Source organism: Ammodytes marinus (genome assembly GCF_949987685.1).
Source record: "Ammodytes marinus genome assembly, chromosome: 12".
Classification (NCBI taxonomy): domain Eukaryota; kingdom Metazoa; phylum Chordata; class Actinopteri; order Uranoscopiformes; family Ammodytidae; genus Ammodytes; species Ammodytes marinus.
The window spans coordinates 6216050-6230844 of NC_137216.1; the positions used below are offsets into that span (position 1 = coordinate 6216050).

The 14795-nt window shown below is 40.4% G+C and overlaps 2 protein-coding genes across 2 annotated transcripts in view; both read left to right on the top strand.

Moving 5' to 3' along the window:
* The window catches only part of esyt3 (extended synaptotagmin-like protein 3), a 15130-nt gene extending 5281 nt beyond the window's left edge, over nucleotides 1–9849 (top strand). Inside the window, exons 12-20 of the mRNA XM_080037992.1 lie at nucleotides 1569–1687; nucleotides 1909–1995; nucleotides 2337–2486; nucleotides 6249–6625; nucleotides 7105–7203; nucleotides 7594–7725; nucleotides 7902–8007; nucleotides 8169–8218; nucleotides 8917–9849. Coding sequence (XP_079894118.1) covers nucleotides 1569–1687; nucleotides 1909–1995; nucleotides 2337–2486; nucleotides 6249–6625; nucleotides 7105–7203; nucleotides 7594–7725; nucleotides 7902–8007; nucleotides 8169–8218; nucleotides 8917–8950 — 1154 coding nt within the window. The 3' untranslated portion in view covers nucleotides 8951–9849. The remainder of the gene's footprint in view (nucleotides 1–1568; nucleotides 1688–1908; nucleotides 1996–2336; nucleotides 2487–6248; nucleotides 6626–7104; nucleotides 7204–7593; nucleotides 7726–7901; nucleotides 8008–8168; nucleotides 8219–8916) is intronic.
* A 608-nt stretch (nucleotides 9850–10457) lies between these two features.
* The window catches only part of dnah7 (dynein, axonemal, heavy chain 7), a gene marked incomplete at both ends in the record, with an annotated part of 88680 nt that continues 84342 nt past the window's right edge, over nucleotides 10458–14795 (top strand). The window contains 7 exons of the mRNA XM_080037993.1: nucleotides 10458–10526; nucleotides 10820–10910; nucleotides 11073–11253; nucleotides 11578–11653; nucleotides 12221–12401; nucleotides 14242–14314; nucleotides 14498–14623. Of these exons, the coding sequence (XP_079894119.1) occupies nucleotides 10458–10526; nucleotides 10820–10910; nucleotides 11073–11253; nucleotides 11578–11653; nucleotides 12221–12401; nucleotides 14242–14314; nucleotides 14498–14623 (797 nt within the window). The remainder of the gene's footprint in view (nucleotides 10527–10819; nucleotides 10911–11072; nucleotides 11254–11577; nucleotides 11654–12220; nucleotides 12402–14241; nucleotides 14315–14497; nucleotides 14624–14795) is intronic.

Sequence of the window (14795 nt, forward strand, 5' to 3'; positions counted from 1 at the left end):
TTGTCCCTGTGCGTAGCTGGTATTTCCTGTCTGACCGGTGCATGCCAGTCATTTTACATGGGTGTGTTATGACCAGCTGGTGTTGATGTGGTTAGAATCTTCCTTCACCTGAGGCTTGTTTTGGGGTGAGTTTTCCCACCATGAAGAAACATACGGAGAAGTGTCTGTGTTCTTTTCAAGGTAAACAATCCTTGTTTCTGTACTATTTAGCCGTCTTAGTAAAGTAAACATAGGCTGACACATAAAATCCATGAAGGCAATTGAGGCCACAGATCACAGTTACAGATCTGTGACAAACATTTGACCTACTCCATTATGCACCCATGTTATTAACCCCATCTATCTGGTCATTAAAGCAATTATAAGGAAACTGTAAGCATTATTAGTGGATACATTGTGCCCCAGACCTGTCAAAACAAATCTATCTCAATACAAGGTACCTCAGCTTGAACTGTCAGTACAAGCTCTTGCCTCTGAATGCCCTCTGCTGGCCATTGTTGGAAAATGCAATGTCACTGAATTATCTCATTGAGCTTATTTGTGTCATGACATACCCTGCGTTCCAATACCCATACTTCCATACTATAGTATGCCAGAAAAAGATTTAGGATGTCCCAATACATGCATGTCAAATGAAGTATGCCAAAAATACCAGGATGTCCTAATCCTAATACATCCAATTTCATTGCAAAGTATAGAAACCAGCATGATTTAGTATGTATGTACTGTAGTAAAAGGGAAAAGTATGTGATTTGGAATGCAAGGACTTTGTCTCACCAAAGGTTTAATGTTCCTTGAGATTCTGAGGAAAAACAAGTAGGGCCAATTAAATGACAGCTATTTTGATAATCATTAAGAGATTTTTTCATACAAAACCATGTCATGGTTCCACTTTTTTCAAATGTGATGATTTGCATCATTTCCCTTTAATTATTTAAATAATTTAGACAAAAATGTCGTTGATGAGGTTTGGCAGGTTGGCTGTACAAAATAAGCGGAGAATGTGTTTACTTTTAATACTCAGCACTATACCTACACAATTGTACATGTAATGGAAGTATTGTTACTGTGTTGTATTAGTATTTTTACTTAAATACAACACGGGTCAAAATCCTCAACCATGTCAGCATCAACCTCCCATTTGGAATGTTAGTAAAGATGAGCGTCAGCCATCACCATGCTATCATGCTAGCTGTAACTACCACCAGTAGCATTCACACATTCCTCTCCAGTAATAATACGTTTACTTATCAGTTGTTTTTGCCAGTTAATTTAAGTGTTAAACCCCTGTTTTAAGTGTCCCAGATGGTGTGGTGTGTCTGTCAACCCTAGAAGGCAACAAGCGGCTTGAAGACAAACTCAGTTAGCACTTAGCAGTCAAACGCTAGCTGGTGGCCTTTTGAAGTTGATGAAAGCAGAATTCTAAAACTATTATACATGGAAAACAACTCTGAAAGCAGCTAAGATATGAAGTGTCAAATAGTTGCACAGAAGCTAACTGATAGGCTATTCTTTGTTGTTAGGGGGGTTTTCTGTCACACAGTGTATGAAAACATTTTGAAAAAAAGAAAAGAAGATAATCCTGCACTGCCTCACTGATTTGCATTGTTTTCAGCTCACAAAGAGAATTGCTGCCCCAAACTCCTATGTGGAATTTTCCGTTGATAAGGATGTTCAGAAAAGCAAGGTAGGCCTACTCAAACACCAGTATGCTACATCATGTTCCTTACTTCCTTCAGTTATGGAAGTCATATCTTTACACTAATGGTAATTCTTAATTTATATTTGTTCATTTTAGCACTGTTCACCACTTAAGCGGGTCTGTAAAATGTTGCTATTATAGGACGCAAACACAACACAAAATAGTTGTCTTGCATTTTTGCGATGTTATTTCTTCTCCCTCCACAGGTTGTGTATGCAAATAAAGACCCGGTGTGGGAGGAGGGCTTCACATTCTTTGTGCATGACATCAAAAGACAGCAGCTAACTCTTCGGGTTTGTCATTTACTATTATACACAATGAAAGAAGAAGTGACTCATTTAGTACTCAAAATGTAGGCTATGTTGATATATTTAATTTTATCTTTCCATATTTTTCCGTTTTGAATGCCACTATGTGGCTAGACAGTGGTCAGACCCCAAGACTCACTGCCGTTATGATCATTGGTGTGTTTGTGACAAAGTCGACATTATTGTTATAAAGGCTTCATATTTAGAAGAGGTGTAACTCTGTATAAACTGGATACATACAAACATCTTTTTTCTGTGAAATATTTGTATGGTCTTCTCCGCTCACTGCTTGAATAGTTTTGTTTATTGTTTTGTTTTTTGTCCAGGTAAAAGAGTTTGACAAGAAGGGTGAGCTTGGCATTCTGAACTTGCCCCTGGAACGCCTCCTCAAAGCCTCTGACATGACTGTAGACCAGCGTTTACCATTGGAGCGCTCCGGAGCAACCAGCCACATCAAGCTGAAAACCACGCTCAGGGTGGGCACACTACATTGGCATTTTACTACACATTTACCACATACCTAGGGGGCAAAACCCCTTTTTTTTTTTTAAAACAGACATGGAGCTTTGTTAAAGGTTGTTCACCAGAAATGATATCCAGGACCTTCCACGATCACAACCTGGGTGGACAACCTTGCCAACAAGCTGCTGGAAAGCTACAGCGGGCCAACATAAAGCAAATCAGAACCACTGTTTAAGCGAATGGGGGTGGGCTAATAGGGAATTTTTTTAATTTATATACAGTATATCACAAAAGTGAGTACACCCCTCACATTTCTTCAAATATTTCATTATATCTTTTCATGGGACAACACTGAATAAATGACACTTTGATACAATATAAAGTAGTCAGTGTACAGCTTATATAACAGTGTAAATTTACTGTCCCCTCAAAATAACTCGACACACAGACATTAATGTCTAAACTGTCGGTTACAAAAGTGAGTACACCCCTGAGTTAAAATGTCCAAATTGGGCCCAAAGTGTCAATATTTTGGGTGGCCACCATTGTTTTCCAGCACTGACTTAACCCTCTTGGGCATGGAGTTCACCAGAGCTTCACAGGTTGCCACCGGAACTCTCTTCCCCTCATTCATGACGACATCACGGAGCTGGTGGATATTGGAGACCTTGCGCTCCTCCATCTCCTGTTTTAAGAAGCCCCAAAGATGCTCAATAGGGTTTAGGTCTGGGGACATGCTTGGCCAGGCCATAACCTTTACCCTCAGCTTCTTTAGCAAGGCAGTGGTCATCTTGGAGGTGTGTTTGGGGTCGTTATCATGTTGCAATACCACCCTGCGGCCCAGTTTATGAAGGGAGGGGATCATGTTCTGCTCAAGTATGTCACAGTACATGTTAGCATTTAATGAACTGTAGATCCCCAGTGCTGGCAGCACTCATGCAGCCCCAGACCATGACACTCCAACTACCATGCTTGACTATAGGCAAGATACACTTGTCTTTGTACTCCTCACCTGGTTGCCACCACACATACTTGACACCATCTGAACCAAATAAGTTTATCTTGGTCTCATCAGACCACAGGACATGGTTGCAGTAATCCATGTCCGTAGTGTGCTTGTCTTCAGCAAACTGTTTGTGGGGTTTCTTTTGCATCATCTTTAGAATAGGCTTCCTTCTGGGACAACAGCCATGCAGACCAGTATGATGCAGAGTGTGGCGTATGGTCTGAGTACTGACAGGTTGACCCCCCACCCCTTCAAGCCCTGCAGCAATGCTGGCAGCACTCATACGTCTATTTTCCAAAACCAACCTCTTGGTGTGACGCTGAAAACGTGCACTCAACCGTCTTAAACTGGGCCGTAGGGCAGTATGGCAACATGATAACGACCCCAAACACACCTCCAAGATGACCAGTGGCTTGCTAAAGAAGCTGAGGGTAAAGGTGATGGACAGCCCAGCATGTCCCCAGACCTAAACCCTATTGAGCATCTTTGGGGCTTCTTAAAACAGGAGATGGAGGAACGCAAGCAGGCCCGGAGTGGCTAATCGGGAGAACCGGGAGCATTCCCGGTGGGCCGCTCTGGTTTTTGGGCTGCGAGGGCCGGCCCAGTCATGGCACTGGGTTAAAATATCATTTTACCTATTGGTGCATTAAAAATCATATTATTAGTCCGCAGTTAAGTTACTGCTAATGGAAACTGACCATTTCCTACAGCTTCAGTTTCACATTAAAAGCATCTAACTGGCGTAAGGTGAGATTACTTTTATTTTGAAGCAGAATTGAGGGCCTCCTAGCCCTGCTGCGTGTCTCTCTCTAGCAGCATGTCGGACTACGAGGTGAAAGATAACTTGTAATTCTGCGCTCATACCAAAGGCTTTATGAAAGTTAGTCACAGCCCCCAGTCATATATGTTCAATGCATGCTCGGGACAATGGCGACTGGAGCGTCGGCTGCACTGGGATGAGCCAGAATCCGAACATGTTGGCCTATTCGGATGAGCACGGATAATGAGATGATCGATCCGAATATGTTTACTTCGCTAATAATCTCGTTATTATTCAGGAAACAACTATTTATTTATTTTGCCTATCATGCACTAAATTGACGCGGCGCGTTCTGCCTTAACTTGAGTGGCACCTATCAGCTGTTCATCTCCGCTGCCGTGGCAGAAAAGAGATAGACCAGCTGCGTCTATGCATGGCCCCGTGAGCTGCGGTCTCTCCATTCCGCTGGATGTTTGTGACCCCGAGTCACCTTCAGTCCCTCCTGACTTTTATTTATTTCAAATCTCTGAACGTGAACCACGTCTCTTCATTTAATAAAATCGATCTTTAAATATTCGATCTGCAAACACTTCGCTTGTTTAGTTCATACAATCTGTTTATAACTAAGAGATTTGCTCAAAAAAGTTTCGTTTTTGTGCGTTGATCAATTAGACCACTAGATTATAAAACGCTGTTTCCTAGTCTAAAGTAATTATTCATTGAACTAAGTTAGAAATTAAAAAAGAGAGGGAGAGAGAGAGATAGCGAGACAGAGATAGGCCTATGAGAGACAGGGAGAGTGAGAGAGAAGAGGGAAATAAACGGGCAAAATAAATCTTATCTAGATCGATGATACAACTTAGTTTAGTTAAAAATAAAAAGGGACAGAGATGAAAAAATAAAATAAATTGGGCAAGTTTATGATTTACTGTGATGTAATAGGCCTACTGTTTCAGACTCTGAATGTTCAATGTCCCCCAGTCAAACGTGTAGGGGCTTAGACAGTTATAATGAGAGAGAGAAACAGATGAGTACAGTATGAGGAAAATATGCCTATCTCATTATTGATAATATGCCAATATTAAATCAATTTGAGGCTCTGAAGGGACAATAATTGTTGTTTTTTTCACACATAAGCCCATAAGCCCCAGCCACTTCCGGTTTCATATCCGAATACAGGTACATATAGATAGGCTAATTGTGTTTGTTGAACAGTTAGCCTACAGATAATGACGTCTCCGTACACTCCTACTGCACATAGTAGCACCATGGCAGGCACCTGAGTAGGCTATAGGCTAAACAGGAGCATTTGAGTCCACACAGTCTAAAAACACAGAATTACAAGGGTGCAGAGAACAGTGCACTTTTGCAGACGTACATATTAAGGTTGTTATTACATTACATTAATAATGTCGGCGTGAAAGTGGGCTGATCTGAGGCATGAAACTCCAGGGCTGAAAATGAGTCCCACTCCGGCCCTGAACGCAAGGTCTCCAATATCCACCAGCTCCGTGATGTCGTCATGAATGAGGGGAAGAGAGTTCCGGTGGCAACCTGTGAAGCTCTGGTGAACTCCATGCCCAAGAGGGTTTAGGTAGTGCTGGAAAATAATGGTGGCCACACAAAATATTGACACTTTGGGCCCAATTTGGAAAACATTTCTTAGGGGTGTACTCACTTTTGTTGCCTTCAGTTTAGACATTAATGGCTGTGTGTCGAGTTATTTTGAGGCGACAGTAAATTTACACTGTTATACAAGCTGTACACTGACTACTTTACATTATATCAAAGTGTCATTTCTTCAGTGTTGTCCCATGGAAAGATATAATGAAATATTTGAAGAAATGTGAGGGGTGTACTCACTTATGTGAGATACTGTATATCATTATGAAAGCACTTTGAATTGCCTACATGTACGGAATGTGTTATATAGATAACGTTGCCTTGCCTTACATCTACGTTTTGACATTGTGCCACTGACATTGCCATTTGTCTGTAATCCCATGATAGATTCTTACTTTGGAAAAGCCTCCACCCAAGATTACCGTCAATCCCCCTCCACAACCCACAATGGGACAACAAGGAGCGCAGAGCAACCGAGGAGGTAGTGCTCCTGGATCCTCTCCCTCCGTGGCTGCAGCCTCTTCTCCGGCTCCGTCCTCCAACACCAACCCTGCTGGCCAAGCCTCATCTCCGACAGAGGCGGATCCTTTCCAGAATGGCTCCAATGAAGACTATTTGAGTCGACGCCGCGGCTCCTTCCATGCTGAACCCATGCATTCACCTGCCATATCAAAGATGCGTCGGTTCGACTCCCACAGCCTGCTCTCGGAAAACTCCATCGCTTCATCCCGTTTCGACCTGTCGGAGGGAGCCCCGTTTCCAGAGTGAGAACATAGTTTTGTTCATTTCTCACTTTTTTAGTGTGCTGACTTTAACTTTTTCTACAGATGTTATGGACTAAACTATATGGCTTTAAAAGATGGCGTAAGCAATTCTGGAGAGCGCTTGTTGTTGAAATCGGTCAATATTTCCTTGACAAACTGCCACCTGTCTGTACTGTGTGTCTGCTGAAAGAAAATCCAGTGGTAATATACAGCCTATGCTCTTTAAACGGGCATGTTTCTAGCTATGGTTTTGCACCCATTGTTTGAATATCGTTGGTTTGCATACCCATTTACAGAGCCTAGGCTGTGTATTAACACAAAGTTCAGCACACACACAGTACAGACAGCAAGCGCATTGTGTCGAAATATTGACTCATTTTGACTAAGAGGGATTTTGACAACATGCATTCTCCTGAATCGCTGACTCCCATCTTTTAAGTTATGAAAGTGACCTTTACAAAATGTTTTTATCACTAAAGGGCCATCAGGAATCATCAGGGTTCATTTGGGGAGATCAATCTGACTGTACGTTATGCCAACCTGAGGAACAAACTAGTGGTCATGGTTAACTCCTGCAGGTACACGCACGCACACACACACACACACACACACACACACACACACACACACACACACACACACATATCCAGCCTCACCAGTGTTTCCCAGCGACACTTACACTGACCAACTTACCCACTTGCTCATATTTAACATCTCAGAAAATCCCATTTCAATTTCTACATTCTACAAAATATAGCTTTAACAGTCCCTCGGGTGAAATACTGTACATGATACATACAGAATTCCTTGGAGTGAATCCAACATAACACAAGAGGAATGAGCAGTAGTTCAACACACAAATTAATTTCATTTCATATTCGAATGTTTAGTTGTTCAGAATAACTGTTTAAATGGAAATGCTATGAAGCCAGCTATAATAACCTGTTGTGTGTATCCGTTGTCTACAGGGAATTATTCCAATGCAGTGAGAATGGCACAGACTCTTATGTCCGCCTGTATTTTCTCCCCGACCATTCCTGGAGACACCGTAAGAAGACGCATGTCAAAAAGAGGACAGTCAACCCTGTCTACAACGAAAAGTAAGCTCTCTGGTTACCTTCTGCATGACGCATTTGTACGAAAAATAAAAACAAAAACTGACATTTTCATCACATGCTTTTCTGATTACCAACTTGAAGTAGTTACTGTTTAGGGTTTAGGGGTTGAGACTATGTCTTGAGCCTTTTTTCTTTCTACCAACCCTCTTTCATCACAGGTTTGAATTTGATTGTTCACTGGCGGAGGCACAAACCAGGATGTTGGATGTGTCAGTGAAAAATAACAAGATGTTCTACACACGGGAGAGAAAGGACATTGGCATGGTAGGTACTGCTATGTGTGACAGACTATGTCTTTTCATTCCTGGCACAAGAGTTCAGTGCCTGGACGTACACATTTTCTTATTGTCCAGCTTTCACAGACCTTTTTAAAGTTTGCAGTTCCCGTCTGGATTATGGACTGAAAGTTATGCTTCTATCCTTAGGTGATGATTGAGTTTTCACAGTTGGATCTGGTCAAAGGCGTCACAACTTGGTATGGGACCCACATTTAAACTTTTCATGATTTCAGTGAAATAGTAGCAAATAAAGATTAATAACAGAGTTTTTATTTTGACTGGAGCACAAAGTTGGAGCAGAACTAGGCAGAATTTTGCTGAATTGAAGTACTGGTATGTCCGTGATTGTGTTCATTTTCTTGCACTTTAAGATAAGAAAATCCTGCCTAACCAGCTTCTTTTAAAGTTGTAGTTGAAATAACACTTACTCCCCTTTTACCAAGTATGATGAGAAAATCAATAACACTCTTGTCTCATGTGACTACGACTTTTTTACTGTATATATTTTTACATTTTACAAGAAAAGTAGAAAATATATATTTTTGCTTCAAAGAGGTTATATACCAGGCTTCTCGTTGCGTTGAGGTTGGATTAAAAAAAACAATATACAGTATAACGTGGTAGTTTCTGATCAATAGTTTGGATTTGATTACATTTGATAGAGCCAGACTAGATATTTCCATGCTATGTGCTAAGTGGACTGAAGCTACAGTTGTATCAATCTTCAAGTCTTACGCTCCGGAACAAAGTGAAGAAGCATAAATCCCAAAGTATCAAACTATTACTTTAAATTGGGCGATTGTAATAATGTATTAAAATGGATGTGGGGAAGCAAGTGGCTGGTATTTGGATCAAGTATAAGGCTATTAACATGTCATTTTTCCTCCCTCTTAAGGTATGAGCTCACAATGCCTGGGCTGAAGAAATAGCTCTCGTCGGTCTGCACCTTTTAAAGAGAAGCACCTCGGCCATTGCAAGGACAAGCAATGGCCCAGAGAGTTCCAAGAGTTTATTTTTTACCTCTCTTTTATTTTACTTATCATTGCAGACCAATATTGAGTCATTCAAAAGCAGCACTAACCCCATCTCAAAAAGATTCTGGGCAAGTTTGCCACTGTATGTCAACATGTTACAATCACAGGCATATGCAGTATTGTTACAGTCCACACCCCTGCTGAAAAACTTTCTTTGAACACATATGCACATATTGTATTGTCACAATTATAGATTTACACGGAATAAAATACCGTTCTAAATTATCTTTAAAAAGGCGGTCAAATAGGTGCAAAAAAATATTTTAAACGTCCTTTAATATCCCAGGTAATGTTTGCACACGTTTATATATTTGCATTGAGATTAAGATATCCTTTTGTATTTGTATAAAAATGTTTTTTAAAGATTTTATTTAGATTTCTTTATATGTAAAAAGTTGTATTGGTAGTTTTCCTGTAATATAGAGAGGGAAATAAAGGCAAAACCAAGTGTGTTTGTTGCAGCAATCCAGGAGAGTTGGGAAGAGGGGTCGTATAACACACTCTTATTTCCTGTTTCTTTATAGATCTTGGTTTTCAACGGGAGAGTAGGCCTACTACCAAAAAAAGCTTTTGTATTTATGTTTAATTTCACTTGAGGCAATATTAGGCTACATTACACATCCATCATTGCCATACATTGTTTGTAGGCCATTATATGCTTAATATTTTGTTAACTGCTAATTGTAAAATAGCAAGCTACCCAAGAAGTTGGTCTTAATAAATGGTGTCGTGAGCTCAGCTGTCGTCCATGTAAATTATTCAGAAGCCAAAGAAGTTTCCAAATAAACATGTTCAAGCAAGTAAATGTTGGATTTTTATTTATTTGAAATTGTTTCAATACGAGTGAGTGTGTTCTCTCCCTCCCCACCCCCACACAACAGAGTACTACTGGACTGTTCCATAACTGGACTAGGTGTAGGTAGGCATGGACCGCATGGACCTAAGAGGGTGTAGGCCTACCCCTTCAGCAGAGGGTGGTAGTGGGCAGTTGACAGAACACAACACACGGGGGAAAGTAGATTAGTAGCCTATCAAAAACATAAAAAACTAACTAAAATAAACTCCCACAGCTTTCCTCCTTCTGAAGTTGTTAGTCAGTTTAGCTCTGTATTAGAGTAGCATGTAATGTTACCAGACCAGTTTATCGTTTTAAATTGACACTACAATATCGAATATGAACCGAAATGAAACTATCTCACTTCCGTCGTGCTTCCATTGATTTACAAAGTGTTGTATTCGAATCTTGATTTTATGCACTGATTATAAAATATTCGCAACACCTGCTGGCGTTCACGCGAGCTCACCGTTGCTTCCCTAGCAACGAACCTAGCAACGGCACAAGACTCAAGAGTTTCTTGAAGAAGCTAGCGTTAGCCTATTATGATAACTGCACAAATCCAACATGAGCTCAGCAAAGAAGAAAACGAATATTACTGACAGTCCAGCACTATTACCACCCAGACCAGCACAGGTAAGCTTAGGCTGGAATATGTCTATTTTAACGCTACAGCTTTTATTTGACTGGTATCCGTCCCTAAACTGGCACTAAGCTAACATGTTTTAAGTTATTGCGTAGTCAAATAATGGACAGTTGGCAATAAAATAACAAAACAAAAAACAAGTGTCTTGCCCATAAATCATTTATTTGTATTTACATTTTGCATTTCAAGTTGTAAAGTTGCATTTCGTTTTGACTCAAACACCTCTCAACTACATATGAACTGTAAAAATAACGCCAAACTAATAGTTAATTTCGTCGTCCAGGTCTACAGAAAACAACCATGGTTGGAAACAAAACCTTCATTTTCCCCGTATCCCCCACTCAAGCAGATACCTCGAGAAGCAGCTGTGGGAGGTAGGTTCAAGTTTTGAGCTGATGATAATATTTCACATTTGAAAAATATTGATTTAATGCGAACTCAAACATAAGAGTTATGCTCATATATTCATAAACCTGTATGTAAGTGCTATGGGGATTTTCATTTTGAACTGTTTGCCCTGTGTGTGTGCGCTGAAGGAGATGAGCTGATTGATGGAGCAGACAATAGACCACTTAAAAGTTATGGCAGAGGCCAGGCCCTGCTCCAGGGCAGAAAGGCAGGGCAGATCCCTGGGATCTCCAAACAAAGCCGCACTACCCGCACACATCTCAGTAAAAAGCACAAGAGTCTCCGGGAAAATCTGATTAAATTCATATGGTGAGTTGCCAAAGCTTAATTATGTGTCTGTCACGATATATTAATGTATATGCTATTCATCTCTACATTTTTGTGACCTCTACATGGTTTGGAAGCACGTGAAGGACATACCCTACTCACTCAATACTTCACTTAATACAATTAGATGCTGTTGTTATTACAGTACAAGTATCTAGGTAAAACCTTTATGACGGTAACTTCACTGTAGTCTTGTAAACCATAAGAAATACCAAACCACTTCTATTACACAACGTAGGATGAAAAAATACTGTGTATCACTAAAACGATGCACCTTTTGCCATTTTTCTTTTCTTTACAATATAGCCAGCAGGAAGAGGAGGATGGCAACTCTCCACCACGTGGTTGTCCAAAACTTACAGCAAAGGAGAGCCGAGAAATGGTGAAATGAAAACACACCTAATACCATATTATATTATATCACAGGCCCTCTTTTGTTGTACCCATCATTATTTTACATAAGCGTTTAAAGACACTTGCTATGGCATCCTTTTAACCACTTTTTGTTTTATTGGTTGCAGTTGCTAGGTGTGTTTCTGTCTTAGTGCAGTCTTTTTTCTTTATGTAGAAATATATATCTCTTTATATCTGAAACACTTGCATGTACTAAGGCCAAGCAATTCATTTCAGACTTGCATTTTTTTATGTGCAGTTGTCACAAAGTTGACACATGAATGAAATGGCTTTGATCTAGGTTCACAGCATAGACATTAAGTCCGCACAATTGGCCAATGGAAAATTAATATTTACACACTGAATCACATGCGCAACAGAAATGTAAGCTTAATCTTAGTGACTGCCTGGATTTTTATATTTTTCCATCATACAGTAATGAGCAAGGAAATCATATCAGGCCTTGTTTGTTTTTTTAATAAAAAAAAAAAAAAATATATATATATATATATTCAAAGAAATACTGAAAAGTGTTTATTCTATTCTGTCCTGTCAGAGATATCACTTTTACATCCAGAAGGGGATAGACCTGGAGAATGTTGCTCCTCTGGAGGACTTTTGGATGGAGCACATTCAGGGACTGGTCCCGTGCCACTTAAAGCGCCTGAGCACACCATTGGAGCTGCTGGTTGATGAGATTAAGGAGGACTACTTGCTCAGTGTCAAGACAGCAATCTGTACTTATTTAATTACACTAATAGTCACAATTTTTTTTAAGGATGCTAGCATATACTGTAACCCATGTGCATGCAGTTGGCCTCTGTTATCCACACACCATGATCAGGATAGAAAACTGATGAATTACAAAATAAACTAGAACTGCAAGCAGTTGTGAACGGGGGCCAAGCCTCCCACGCGACTCGGGATCGGGCGTCGTCGTCCGCGGCGCCGGCCCCTCGCTTCACGGAATCCGGGGATGTAAAGTTTTTGAATGTGGGATGTTCGGTTTGGGAGTTATAGACCGAAAGGCAAAAAAATGGCAGAGAAAGATGCTCAAGTGTGTTTTTGGCGCCCCCTTTTGGAGCAAATTAAGAAAAAAGTAGGACCAACCTGAGAACTATAGGACAAACACATGTGTGAAGTTTGGTGTTAATAGGATGAATCGTTTTGGATTTAGGAGCAGTTTGGTACAAGGTAGCTAATGTGCAAATCTTTAAAGCGCTACCGTTTGGTCTTCCGATGGTCGTAGACAAATTATTTATACAACTTTTGCTCGTGGGAGTCGGTAGAGCATAATGCTTTTGGTTTCGTCCAAATCGGGCAAAAACTGTAGGAGGAATGTGTTTTGGTGACTGACACAGTTTTTGCGATCTAGCGGAAAGAAATCCCATACGCAAATGGGCGTGGCCTATCTCAAAACATGCAGCTGACTTGTGGGCATCTGTGGATATAAAGTTTTTGACTGTCAGACTTTCGGTGTATGAGTTATAGCCCCAAACGCGTTTTCTTTGCTTTTTGTGGTTTTGGCGCCCCCTATGGATGACATTTGCAAAACTACGTTAGATAGAAAGATGCAGCTCAATGTACCAAACAAGTGGATGTCAAGTTTTTGAATGTGCGATGTTCGGTTGGGGAGTTATAGCAAAATCAAATTGTCAACCTCTCCATTGTAAAGACACTTTTTTGAATTTTCCCATTTTCCCGCCTAAAGACTTAGAAAATGGCGAAAACAGGCAAAAAATTTGAAAAACTCTTTTTTTTAATAAGTCCGGCCCAAATAGGAATTTCTTGCCCATATTTTTGCCATGGGCTCAGGTATGCCCCATGATAGTCTCCCTTGAGTTTCAGGAAAATCCCTTTTTTTTTTTTTTTTTACGGATTTGCGCGAATCTTTAAAGCGCTACCGTTTGGTCTTCCGAAGGTTGTAGAAAAATTATTTTACCAACTTTTGCTCGTGGGAGTCAGTAGAGCATAATGCTTTTGGTTTCGTCCAAATCGGGCGAAAACTGTAGGAGGAGTATGTTTTGGTGACTGACACAGTTTTTGCGATGTAGCAAAAAATGTATATATACGCAAATGGGCGTGGCCTATCTCAAAAGATGCAACTAACTTGTGGGCATCTGTGGATATAAAGTTTTTGACTGTCGGACTTTCGGTGCGGAAGTTAAAGCCCCAAACGTGTTTTCCTTTGTTGTAGCGCCACCTAGTGGCCGGGATGTCTGAATTTATTTGTCTGCGTACCAGGCATGGACCTGGATAAGCCCTGCAAGTGGCATGTCCCAACCCTTTACGGTTTGGGCTGCAGCACCAGTTCTACAGGTGGAAGAATAATAAAGAATAATTCCTACAAGAACAATAGGGTTCCCTGCCCCGCAGGGCTTGGGAACCGCGTTGCTCTGCAAAACGCGGTCCCAGCCCTACTCGGGCTTGGCCCCCTAATAATTAAGATGAATGAATGAATATATTTATACTTGATTGTGTTAACAGTTTATGCAAAATTGGATCATTTGTAATATCTGAGAATGTTCTAATAAAATACTGTATTGTTAGTAAAACATATTCTGCTTGTGACTGCAGTGAGATATACATTCAGAGATTCAAGCGACAATGAGGAGGACAAAGTCAAAGAGCTGCCCCCTCACAGACTTGAGTAAGTCAGCAGGATGTGTTAGTCCTGTGACAAGTGTTCAGGTCCTCTGCTATTTCATACTGTGTTGCATGTCTCATGTAATAAAAGTAAATAAAAAAAGGTTCAATATGAATGACTTGTATATTTTATCAGAGGGAGAAAAAGTCTGTATTTCATTGTGCCTCTGTCATCTTTTCCTGTCAGAGTTGAGGTATTGCCAAAACCATGGAGCAAAACCTTTGTCAATGCGCGGAAGAGGATGAGAGAGAAACTTCACAGTATCAACCCCACCATGCTGCAAGTGATGTACCTCTGGCATGCCAGTTACAGGTACATTTGTTATGACACATTCTTCACTTTTGTCCAGACTTTTTATTTTTACTATAAAAAAATTAAATTGAAATAAAAATGTAAGGTGTTGAGTGAGTTTGATAAAAAAATAATTTTCTTAAAACTAGCAGTTAATCAATATAAAGAAAAACAAATGTCAGTAAGTTATAAT